At 43.1% G+C, this 12907-nt stretch overlaps 1 protein-coding gene across 1 annotated transcript; it reads left to right on the plus strand.

Annotated features, from left to right (window-relative positions):
* The first annotated feature begins 7592 nt into the window (after nucleotides 1-7592).
* LOC135543773 (neuronal PAS domain-containing protein 4A-like) lies at nucleotides 7593-11148 on the plus strand. The gene is made up of 8 exons (XM_064971121.1): nucleotides 7593-7767; nucleotides 8204-8355; nucleotides 8482-8590; nucleotides 8829-9120; nucleotides 9221-9330; nucleotides 9472-9607; nucleotides 9742-11054; nucleotides 11108-11148. The coding sequence occupies exons 1-8, from the start codon at nucleotides 7593-7595 to the stop codon at nucleotides 11146-11148; spliced, it is 2328 nt and encodes a 775-aa protein (XP_064827193.1).
* The last annotated feature ends 1759 nt before the right edge of the window (nucleotides 11149-12907 follow it).

Here is a 12907-nt window from a genome sequence, read left to right on the forward strand (position 1 = left end):
GGGACACTGGGACACACTGGGACACACTGGGACACAGGGACACTGGGACACTGGGACACTGGGACACAGGGACACTGGGACACACTGGGACACAGGGACACTGGGACACACTGGGACACTGGGACACTGGGACACACTGGGACACTGGGACACACTGGGACACTGGGACACACTGGGACACAGGGACACTGGGACACTGGGACACTGGGACACAGGGACACTGGGACACAGGGACACAGGGACACTGGGACACTGGGACACACTGGGACACACTGGGACACTGGGACACTGGGACACACTGGGACACTGGGACACACTGGGACACTGGGACACACTGGGACACTGGGACACACTGGGACACAGGGACACTGGGACACAGGGACACTGGGACACTGGGACACACTGGGACACTGGGACACACTGGGACACTGGGACACTGGGACACACTGGGACACTGGGACACACTGGGACACTGGGACACACTGGGACAGGGTGCATATGGCTGGCACACGGGTATATCGCAATAGTTTAAGACAGTTCAATCAGTACTATTCCCAGACAGTTATATTAACAGATTAACCTATGATGTGGTCACCATAGTTGGTATCTAGCCTCTTCACCATAATTTCAATAGTCTGTTGCTGCACAGAAGACTAGCTAAGTTATATAGAGGGACATTGTTACCAAGGAAATTGATAAAAACATCCATTCAAGGCTACCATTTCAACCCATGTTAAACTGTTCTCTTTCTCTCCATCAAGGATGTAGTTTCTTCTTTTTTTACAACTTACGGTTGTTTTGACATGTTACTCAAATTAAAATCATTGAAACCAACATTTGGATGAATGGTGTTCCTTCTGGTGGCCTTACCTCCTATTCTGCTTAATTAAGGCCCATTAATGGGTTCTTTGCTGACCTTTTTTCAAGCTCTTTCTTTCACTCTGTCAAGTTTGCTTTTCAGTACAGACAGATAAATGCATTTACACAACAGTGAATGAAAAGCCATAGAGCACTATTACAATACAAGGGACACTGTTTCTATATACTACCACATTGGAGTATATTTATATCTGCAGTTACTATAGATTCATATCTTAATGTAAATTGCCAAATTACTGTAACTTCGGGTTTTAAATGTCTTTTAAATGTATTGCCTACAGCGTACCAACTTAAAAGTTGGTAAATTGGTTGAGTCAATAAAGGGCCCTATTCAATCCACATCACGGAAGTTCAGCTTTACTGCCTGAATTTAAAGGCAATGTCATTTCGTCTAATTTGAACCCAGATGTCAACCAAAAATCAACAACAGGGTTTAAATCAACAATGCAGTCACATATCAACCAAACTTGAATGTTTTTTCTGTAGCTGTGCAAGAGTTCACAGTCATCGAAAAAGTGGTTGACACATGAATGCTCCACTGAGAAATGGATGTTATTCTCCCTTCAACATATTCATGTTCAAATTATTTACATTACTTGAATGCTCCACTGTAGAATTATCCCTTACCTAAGACATAATTCAGTTATCTGTTACTTAAATAATTATTTTGAGAAATTGATGTTATTCTCGCTTCATCATGTTCTTTTTCACACAAACAAGTTTTTCTCAGCTGTGCTATACACACACATAGTGTGGACTGAAGTATCAGTACCTCAATGTCTCCACATAGTGGCAGAAACAACGGAAGCCTGAATCTGATTCACTTGAGTAAAAAACAAGAATATTACAGAATAAATGATTTACTCATACCTTACATTAGAATGGGCAGTGAAGAGTGTGTGTTTGCATGTGAGATCATGTGTGAGTATGTTTTGGTCTGTTTGTACCAGAGTGTTGGGCTTTCCTCTGTGACATCTTCAGTGTGGGAGCTGAGAGGCAGGAAGTCCAGGCACAGATGTTATGTAGGTGGGCAGGGGAAGAAGCAGATGGGTGTTGGTGGTGGGTAGTACCGGGGGTAATGTTATGGGTGGTGGGTAGTGTATTGTACAGGGGGTACTGTTGTGGGTGGTGTATAGTACAGGGGGTAATGTTATGGGTGATGGGTAGTACAGGGGGTAATGTTATGGGTGGTGGGTAGTACAGGGGGTACTGTTGTGGGTGGTGTATAGTACAGGGGGTAATGTTATGGGTGATGGGTAGTGCAGGGGGTAATGTTGTGGGTGGTGGGTAGTACAGGGGGTGATGTTATGGGTGGTGTATTGTACAGGGGGTAATGCTATGGGTGGTGTATAGTACAGGGGGTAATGTTATGGCTGGTAAGTAGTACAGAGGCTAATGTTATGGGTGGTGTGTAATGTTATATGTGGTGAGTAGTACAGGGGGTAATGTTATATGTGGTGAGTAGTACAGGGGATAATGTTATGGGTGGTGGGTAGTACAGGGGGTCATGTTATCGGTGATGGGTGGTACATGGGGTAGTGTTATGGGTGGAGGTTAGTCCAGGGGATAATGTTATCGGTGGTAGGTAGTACAGGGGTAATGTTATGGGTGGTGAGTAGTACAGGGGGTAATGTTATGGGTTGTGGGTAGTACAAGAGCTAATATTATGGGTGGTGGGTAGTACAGGGGTAATGTTATGGGTGATGGGTGGTACATGGGGTAGTGTTATGGGTGGAGGTTAGTCCAGGGGATAATGTTATGGGTGGTAGGTAGTACAGGGGTAATGTTATGGGTGGAGGTTAGTCCAGGGGATAATGTTATGGGTGGTAGGTAGTACAGGGGTAATGTTATGGGTGGTACAGGGGGTAATGTTATGTGTGGTGGGTAGTACAGGGGTAATGCTATGGGTGGTGGGTAGTACAGAGGTAATGTTATGGGTGGTGGGTAGTACAGGGGTAATGTTATGGGTGGTGGGTAGTGCAGGGGGTAATGTTATGGGTGGTGGGTAGTACAGGGGTAATGCTATGGGTGGTGGGTAGTACAGAGGTAATGTTACGGGTGGAGGTTAGTCCAGGAAGTAATGCTATTTGTGGTGGATGGGTCAGGGGGTAATATAATGGCTGGTAGGTAGTACAGGGGTAATGTTATGGGTGGTGGGTAGTACAGGGGGTAATGTTGTTTTGGCACACTTGGGATTGGACAGGGATTTCATCACAGTGTGCCATGGAATGGACGATAGGGTTCACAGAACAGGCTCAGTCTGAGGTAGAGGGAGAGGATGAAAGTACATGGTACACTTATGGGTGGTGGGTAATGTTGTATGTGGTGGATAGTACAGGAGGTCATGTTATGGGTGGTGTATAGTACATGGGGGTAATGTTAACGGTCGTGCGTAGTACAGGAAGTAATATTATAGGTACAGGGGTAAATGCTATGGGTGGTGAGTAGTACGGGGGTATAGTACAGGGGGTAATATTGTGGTTTCTATGTAGTACAGGGGGAATTTTGTGGGTGGTGGGTAGTACAGGGGGTAATGTTATGGGTGGTGAGAAGTACAGGGTGTACCTTTTGGGGTGATGGGTAGTACAGGGGATAATGTTATGGGTGGCGTATTGTACAGGGGGTAATGTTATGGGTGGAGGTTAGTACAGGGGGTAATGTTATGGGTGTGGGTGTTGTGTAGTACAGGGGGTAATGCTGTCAAGGCACACATGGGATTTCATGGGCGGCAGGGTTCACAGAGCAGGCTCAATCTGAGGTAGAGGGAGTGGATGAACGTACATTGCTAAGTTTGTCCTGAACATGAATTAGCTTCCCAGTGAGGACTTAAAAGGTTATTATTAATCTTGTTGACACTTTACAATGACTCATTTGTATACATACATAATAATTACAAATCTTTTATAAATTGTTATGTCCTCACAACATATTCCAATGATACCGCAGCTTCATTGCCAACATATTATATTAACCTATGCCGACTTGAAATGGTTTCTAGGTATATTTATTCCTGTGGATAAAGATACAGTTGAAGTCAGAAGTTTACATACACTTGGGTCAGAGTCATTAAAACTCATTTTTCAACCACTCCACAACTGTCTTGTTAAAATAACAAACTATAGTTTTGGCAAGTTGGTTAGGACATCTACTTTGTGCATGACACAAGTAATTTTTCCAACAATTGTTTACAGACAGATTATTTCACTTAGAATTCACTGTATCACAATTCCAGTGGGTCAGAAGTTTACATACACTGAGTTGAATGTGCCTTTAAACAGCTTGTCAAATTCCAGAAAAATATGTCATGGTTTTAGAAGCTTCTGATAGGCTAATTGACATCATTTGAGTCAATTGGAGGTGTACCTGTGGATGTATTTCAAGGCCTAACTTCAAACTTAGTGCCTCTTTGCTTGACATGGGAAAATCATGAGAAAATCAAAAAAAATCAGCCAAGACCTCAGGAAAACAAAGTCTGGTTCATCCTTGGGAACAATTTCCAAACGCCTGAAGGTACCACGTTCATCTGTACAAGTATAAACACCATGGGACCACGCAGCCGCCATACCGCTCTGGAAGGAGACACGTTCTGTCTTCTAGAGATGAACACACTTTGGTGTGAAAAGTGCAAATCAATCCCAGAGCAACAGCAAAGGACCTTGTGAAGATGCTAGAAGACACAGGAACAGAAGTATCCATATCCACAATAAAACAAGTCCTTAATCGACATAACCTGAAAGGCCGCTCAGGAAGGAAGACGCCACTGCTCCAAAACCGCCATAAAAAAAGCCAGACTACCGTTTGCAACTGCACATGGGGACAAAGATCGTAATTTTTGGAGAAATGTCCTCTGGTCTGATGAAACAAAAATAGAACTGTTAGGCCATAATGAGGAATAAGGGGGAGGCTTGCAAGCCAAGGAACACCATCCCAACCGTGAAGCACGGGGATGGCAGCATCATGTTGTGGGGGTGCTTTGCTGCAGGAGGGACTGGTTTACTTCACAAAATAGATGGCTGATGAGGTAGGAAAATGATGTGGATATATTGAAGCAACATCTCAAGACATCAGTCAGGAAGTTAAAGCTCGCAAATGGGTCTTCCAAATGGACAATGACCCCAAGCATACTTCCAAAGTTGTGGCAAAATGGCTTAAGGACAACAAAGTCAAGGTATTGGAATGGCCATCACAAAGACCTGACCTCAATCCTATAGAAAATTTGTGGGCAGAACTGAAAAAGTGTGTGCGAGGGACAACAAACCTGACTCAGTTACACCAGCTCTGTGAGGAGGAATGGGTCAAAATTCACCCAACTTATTGTGGGAAGCTTGGGGAAGGCTATCCGAAATGTTTGGCCCAAGTTAAACAATTTAAAGGTAATGCTACCAAATACTAATTGAGTGTATGTAAACTTCTGACCCACTGGGAATGTGATGAAAGAAATAAAAGCCGAAATAAATCATTCTCTCTACTATTATTCATTTCACATTCTTAAAATAAAGTGGTGATCCTAACTGACCTAAGACAGGGCATTTTTACTAGGATTAAATGTCAGGAATTGTGAAAAACTGAGTTAAAATGTATTTGGCTAAGGTGTATGTAAACTTCCGACTTCAACTGTATTTGTATATTTCTGTCCAGAGAGGAGGAAATTGAGCTGGATCAGGTAGAGTTATTTTCTCTCCACTCCCTCATGAATCCCTAGTCATCACCAGTCCATTAGGAGAAGGGCTCTGACATGACAGAGGAAATGCATGAATGAAAGAGGAAATGAATCATCGTTTTATTTAAATTCAAAAAAGTGTCGGACAGCGTGTGTGAGTGAGACACTGATTTTACATGTATTTACATTTAGCTTGTTTATACAATTTTGAATATCATTAGAGAAAATGTAATCATATCATGACGGGAGACAAATGCGTCATCATTACCTGATAAAACTCTACAGAGGAACAATATGGAAAGAAATGTTTGATCGTGTTACACAATTTCTATAAAAATCATACTGTGCTTCTCCTAAACTCAACCTATGATGAAGATATGGTAGTGGTCCATGTAACCACTTCGCCCTACAATACAATTTAATGACATAAATACACACCGGCCTACAGTTTAATTACATATCCAATAATCAGATTTTATATTTCAAACAAAATAGTTGCCTTTATCTCAATCCACCTCTAAATAATAAAGTGTGGTTATCACCTACCAGTTTAAATGGTGTCTTTGGTCCACATATTAATAATTATTCTCAATGTGGTTACTAAGTAACAGCAGTATTGTTGCCATGGTCACACATAGATGGAGACAAGCAGATATGGAGATGGAGACAAACAAGAGACAAGCACCTTGTGATTGATGAATGCAGATAGAAAGAGAGAGAAATAAATGCTGAGTTAAAGAACAACTCTACAACACCTCTGCATGTTAAAATGTCTCTATACACAAAATAGCAAAAATAGCAATTCAAGAGTCGGGAAAATCAAACTCTGTGTTGTATCAAAGTCCTGCACCATCAGTGAGAATATAGATGCTCCATATCTCAACACCATTGTGGTTTCAACAGATGGCCACACCACCCACGATAAAAACATCCATTACCACAGGGAGCCCAGGATGTCAAACAGCAGTTCCCCTCTCTGTCCCATGGGCCCGGACCAAACTAAGCCAGTAACATTTCAATCTATCTGACGTCATCTGATTTTAATAAAGTCCTTTACAATTCAAGGAGAGTCCAGTTGGTCTTAAGTGTAGTGATATGGTATTATGAAGGACTATCAACAGGATGTTGGAGTCAGGCATGTTGTACATCAGTTAAGTGAAAATGTGTGTGGCTGTAGTCTCATTTGTGGTTTTAGTTTACTTATAGGGAAAAAAAAGAATACAAAATATTATTATCTGAATGGAGTATACTGTTTAGTGTTAGACTAAAATACCTACTATATCTTAACTCTAATGTAACACCACATCTAAAATTACAAATGAACAAATGTAATCTTGACCCCTTGTATTTTCGCTGTAATTGGTGCAGATCGCCAACTCAGTCTAAGAAGAGAATCAGATAAAAAATTGTGTATCATTACAATCAAAACAATACACTCAAGTCCATGTTCTAAAAATAAACTGAACAACCAAGGCAATAATAGAGCAAGGAACATGTACAAGGCTGAATTCTCACCAGAGAGAGAAGGGAAGGGGAGTGTGTAGGCGTTTGCTTGGTTCACCTGGAGACAACACTTACTGCACGTGCTTTGGTTAACACACACTAACACACACACACATTCTCTCTCTCTCTCTATGACACGTTATATAGAGAGAGGGAGAGAGAGAGGTATCATACAGCAGGCAGTCCTCAATGCTAATCACCCCCTCCCATCGCCATTCACATTGTATTCCTATCTACTGTATGGTTGCTCAGCACCCCTCCACCCCACCATCAGCCTATATAAAGAACATCCTCGTTCATGTACTTTGTAATCACGACGCAACTAGTCAACATAGTCAGCCACCCAAACAGCTCCTTGCTCACGGGGAGACAAATTACAATGGATTGACAATGCAAACTCCGCTATTAAACTACTCATATTCATTCTAACAATTCCGTTGTCAATTTACAGCGCCTGAATCAGGATGAAGTAGTGAGACAGAACAACTCCGCGACTTCTGCAATCTTCTCAAACTCCAAACAGACACCTGTTTCAGGCAGGCACGCAACAATGTATCGGTCCACAAAAGGAGCCTCAAAGGCTCGGAGGGATCAAATCAACGCAGAGATTCAGAACATCAAGGAACTTTTGCCCATTTCCGATTCGGACAAAGCTCGACTCTCCTACCTACACATCATGTCACTTGCCTGCATGTACACCCGAAAGTCTGTATTCTTCTCTCAAGGTAGGCGTTTACCTTTTTGTTATTTCAAATATGGTCACACAAAGTGTCTCTTGTGGTTTTAGTCACCAGGAGCACTGAAGTTTAACGTGCATGGTCGACAACCACTACATTCTATCAAGCACTGTAATGCAGAAGTTGATTTACTGATTTATTTGTTGCCTAATAGTTTGATTTGTTATTGATTTGTACATAATGTCCATACAAGTCTTGCACTGTCTAAAGTTCTGAAAATGTTTGCCGCTGTCCATGGTACTAGTCTGTTGTAGCGAGTAAATGCGCGTGACTCCAATCTGTTGGATGCATAACACAAGTAATATTTAGGATGAACACGATCCCTGTTGAAAAAAATGCAAATACTACAATTTATTTCATGCTTTTTGTCTCAGTGACGATATTTGCAACTAATGTTAGACCTTTTATTTTCTTTGCCAAACAGACGCTCTTCAAGACGAGACCACGGACTTAATGTTGTTTAAGGAGCTGTCAGGGCTGATGCACGAATTGTCAGGTTTCATGATACTCCTAACAAGCGATGGAAAACTTCTGTATCTGTCAGACAACGTCGCAGACCACCTCGGCCATTGCATGGTGAGAAGCCCGAAGCAGAAAACACGTGGCTGTTGTTGTTACTTTGACAAATCATACACTGGAAATATTGTGCATAGGCCTATGAAAGTCTCATTCAATGTCATGTAACCTGTTTTTCTCATTCAGGTGGACCTGGTTGCCCAGAGTGATAGTGTGTATGATATCATTGATCCTATGGACCACTTTGTCATAAGGAGTAACCTTGCAGGTCTACCGATGACCACTACTGACACAGGTATAGATCTCTCATCACTAATCTAATAATTGTTTTACTGGATCCATTAGAAATACCTTAGCAACCCAACTGCTGCATCCATCCTAGACTATGGTGACATCATCTATCAAAAGACAACCAAGACCTTAGTTTACGAATTAAATGTCATTTATATAACTGTTCCTCAAATGTATATATATCTTATAATGACAACAGATGACATCAATTTCAAACCTTTCTCCGTTTTCTCCTCCTCCAGACAAGTTATTTCGATGTCGATTCAATACTACAAAGTTCATCCGGCGACAGGGTGCGGAGAACAAGTTGATGCTAGTCAGAGCTCGCTGCCTCACCCCACCTTGCCCTGTCTCTGCATACTGGACCTCCAACCCAGTATGGGTGTGTTTCTGTACCCCCCTGAGGACAAAAACGCCTTACCTTACAATCGCCAAGAGTGCCCCCCTCACCCCACCCCCTGAGCAGTCCTTCCTACTGGCTTGTTTCCACTCTCAACACCACTGGGACATGAGGCTTTGGGATGCCCAGGACAGGTAAGAATGAGCCTGGTTCATTCTGAAGTACAACACTGTTTTGGTAGTGTATAGAGAATATGGGGTATGTTATCAACTCTATTGTCCCGTTTTTCTCCAGTGTGAGTGTGTACCTGGGCTACGATGTGGAGTTTCTACGCTCTCGCTCCTGGTACAGCCTGGTCCATCCCAGGGATCTCTCCCATGCCTCTACACAGCACTGTCTCCTATGTGAGTACATCCACAATAACACAACTACTCAACAGCAGACACTTAACATTCAGTCCAACATAACACAACCAACAATACAAAGACATGAGGAAGACAGACCAGTGAGGAGAGCTGAATATGGGAATGTGTCTGTCTCTGTAGTGAGTGAAGGAGAGAGGAGGCAGGTGGACATGGTGGTGCAGGTGGAGGCAGCAGACCACTCATGGGTCTGGCTCTATATGGTCCTCCAGCTGAACAACAACGAAAACCCTATCAGCTGCCACAACTACATCATCAGGTACCACAGCTACGCTGCTATGAAACACCACTGTGTCATTTGTCTCTTACCTTTAACCATGACCTCTACAGTATATGTGAGATAAAAAATAATGATTGTCTCTTTTCCTCTCTCTCTCTCTCTCTCTCTCTTAGCGAGTCAGAGGCATGTTCAATACGCCAGCAGAGCTCTTGTGAGGTGCCCATGCAGCCAGTTGGTTATGGTCTTCAGTCCAGCCTGTCGTCTCTGGGTGAAGAAAACTTCCCCCAGACACATGGAGGACAACACCAGTGGGAACCAAAGACCAGCCTTCTCTCTGTTGGACCAACCACTTCTGCCTCACTGACTGACACTAACTCTGATATTCTGACTCAAAGAATTACCTCTCACCTAACCAATATGTCAGAACCCCTCCCCTCCTCCCTCACCAAGCCCCTCGCCCCTCTTACTATGCCCCACCTTCAACAGATGGGGGAGTGTGCATGCACTCCCCCGTATACCCCTCATCTTGCTAGTGGAAGTTTTCCTTTTATGGAGAAACTGCAACTCAATTTTGATCCTTTCAATGCAGCTGTGTCCTGCCCAATGGCCCATGAGGTTATTAACTCAGCACATAGTGCACCAGCCTTCTCCCAGGTCCTCTCTTCCAAGCATCCTCAGGTACTCTTCCTGGCAGAGCCCCATGGAAAGCTGCTCCCCACCACCAATAGTTTTGGGGGAGATGAATGCTCCATCATGGGCCTGCCACAGATTAGTGGTCCCTTGTATGTGGATGTTCCCCACAGGCCCTTCCATGGCCCTCTGAATGAGCTCCTCCTAACTCCAGAGGCTTCCCCCACACATCCTCCCTGCTCCTTCTTCTCCACGGAGAAAGAGCAGGAGCGAGAGAGGGAGGACATTTCTCTCTTGGCTAAATATATTAGCTCTTTAGCTGAGGGATTCTATTGTGACCCAATTCTCCCCAGAATAACCCCACCCACCTTCTCGTCTTCACCCAGTCTTCAGGCCACATCCCAGAATTCCTCTCCTCCTTGCGGAGCTGAGTGTCCGCCCTGGAAGGGGCTAGACCCGCCCCTTAGCCGAGAGGATGTCTCTCTGTATGAGGAGAGTATGGCTCTAGAGAGCCTAATTGAGGAGCTCTCAACTTTCCCTTTGTCCCCCTCTTCATGCTCCTCTCCTCCATCTTCCTCCTTTAAGTCCTCCCCTCCATGCTGGCCACACACCCCAGTGAGCAGGTGTAACCCCAGCCTCTTCAAGGGTGAATCTTCAATTGGTGTAAACCACTTTTGTGGCATCCAGTCGACGCAGTGTAACTTCATGGCAGTGGGTGGAGCTATGATGGCCATCGGGGCAGGGATTAAGAGAGACGTGGAGGAGTCATCTGAGAGTGAGAAGGATACGGACGTGTCGGTGGAGCCTCTATTGTCACTACCATCATCAGCCATCGCTCTCACAGCCTTTCAGGAATGTGCCCCTGCCTTTGTCCATCCGGCTCCCACCATCGGTTTGCCCCATGCTCAGTCCCTTCTGGAGGATCTGCATACCATGGAATCTGTGTTTGATGCAGATGCCTCTTTCAACCCGTCTCGGGGTGACAACCTGAGTTGTATCAACTCCCACTCAACCATACATTCACAAAGCTTCCACCAAGGTACGGGACATTTTTGTCATGCTAATATATTGATAAGAGAACAGGCCATTTTACCATTGGCACATACATTTTTTTCATAGTTTCATCTGATATTTTCCATTTTACAGTATAAGATGCATCACTACTAAGATTTCAGTGTGATAAATATTGGTTGCTGAACTAAATGAACTCTTGTCCTTTGTTTTCTCTCATTTCAGATGGAACCCTGCGTGACCCTCTTCTAAAATAAGTCTGTGACTTACTTTGTTCAGTATGGCATATTGTCATATTTCAAGCTTTTCTTGTAAAAGCTGAATGTGCAACATCTATACAAAATATTCAAAACGGTGAAATGCATATTCTCCAATACATATTTAAGATACTTACAATTCAATATTGTATAATACTGTTTTCTGATGATTCAGTTGTACATTCATTACTGTGAATACATATGATTGCTGAGTAACCTCATGATAGAGGTCATTTAAAGTGCCATGTTTATATTCACTTATAGTGAGGAAGAAGGCTTCTTTGAGCACAAAATATAAAATGGTAAAAATGTAACAGAACACAGCAATTTTGTTTGGTTTTATTCTATAAAGATAGTGTTTTATACGTTGATCTACACATTGGTCAACTTGGTCTTATTTTGTTGAATGGATTCATTTTGGTTTGAAAATCATAATGGGTTGTCTTTCAGCAGTTATCAATCAATAGACTTCTGTTTTAGTGTCAAAGTACACAATGTGGCATTGTCTACCACATAGTAAAAGTTTGATTTCTATATTTTAGAAATTAAATCATTATATTATACACAATAGTGTTTGTCTAGAATAATGTGGAAATATATGTGCTGTTGACTGATCTATTGACTAAATATGACTCTAAAAGTGGAGTGAACCGTGTGTATTACCAGTGTACCAATAATACACTGTATGCTGTTCATTCATATATTATATAACTCTGATTTCTGTATTTGATTTTTTCTTAATGACATCCAGTACATTAGCTACTGTACTGAATGAGTAATGGAGATTGTTAATGTGTTTTTGTCTTGTGGCGACTTATTTAGATACCAATCAAAAGCAACTCTATTAAAATATATTTTGAAGTGTTTGTCTTTTACTGATCATTGAGACACTGTCATTCTATCCATCTGCCTCTCCCTTATTCTCTCCATTGTGTGATGAGAGTCAGGGACAGTTCTGACGTACATTGTGACGCCTGTCACACAATCAGCAGCTCAGACTGAGCCACAGGCCTGAATGTGCCTGCATTTGCGCACGCACACACAGACCTGGAAGATGTACCCTTTAATATATCAACTAGAATTATGAGGTATGAATATAAGACCCAGATGCAGACCACATCAAATAAACAATAGTTTAATATTCCAACAGGGGCAGGCAATAGACAGGTCAAGGCAGGCAGGGGTCAGTAAACCAGAGGTGGGGCAACAGTGCCGGGCGGCAGGCAGGTCCAGGGTACGACAGAGATCGGTAATCCAGAGGGGGGTACAGGTCGGCAGGCAGGGTCAGGTGCAGGTAGAGTGGTTAGGCAGGCGGGCCCGGAGTCAGGACAGGCAAGAGTCAAGACCAGGAGGGAGAGAAAAGATAGACTGGAAAAAGCAGGCGTTGAGACACAAACCGTTGGTTGATTTAAACAAAAAAGATGAACTGGCAACAGACAAA

This window comes from Oncorhynchus masou, chromosome 8 (genome assembly GCF_036934945.1).
Source record: "Oncorhynchus masou masou isolate Uvic2021 chromosome 8, UVic_Omas_1.1, whole genome shotgun sequence".
NCBI classification, from domain to species: domain Eukaryota; kingdom Metazoa; phylum Chordata; class Actinopteri; order Salmoniformes; family Salmonidae; genus Oncorhynchus; species Oncorhynchus masou.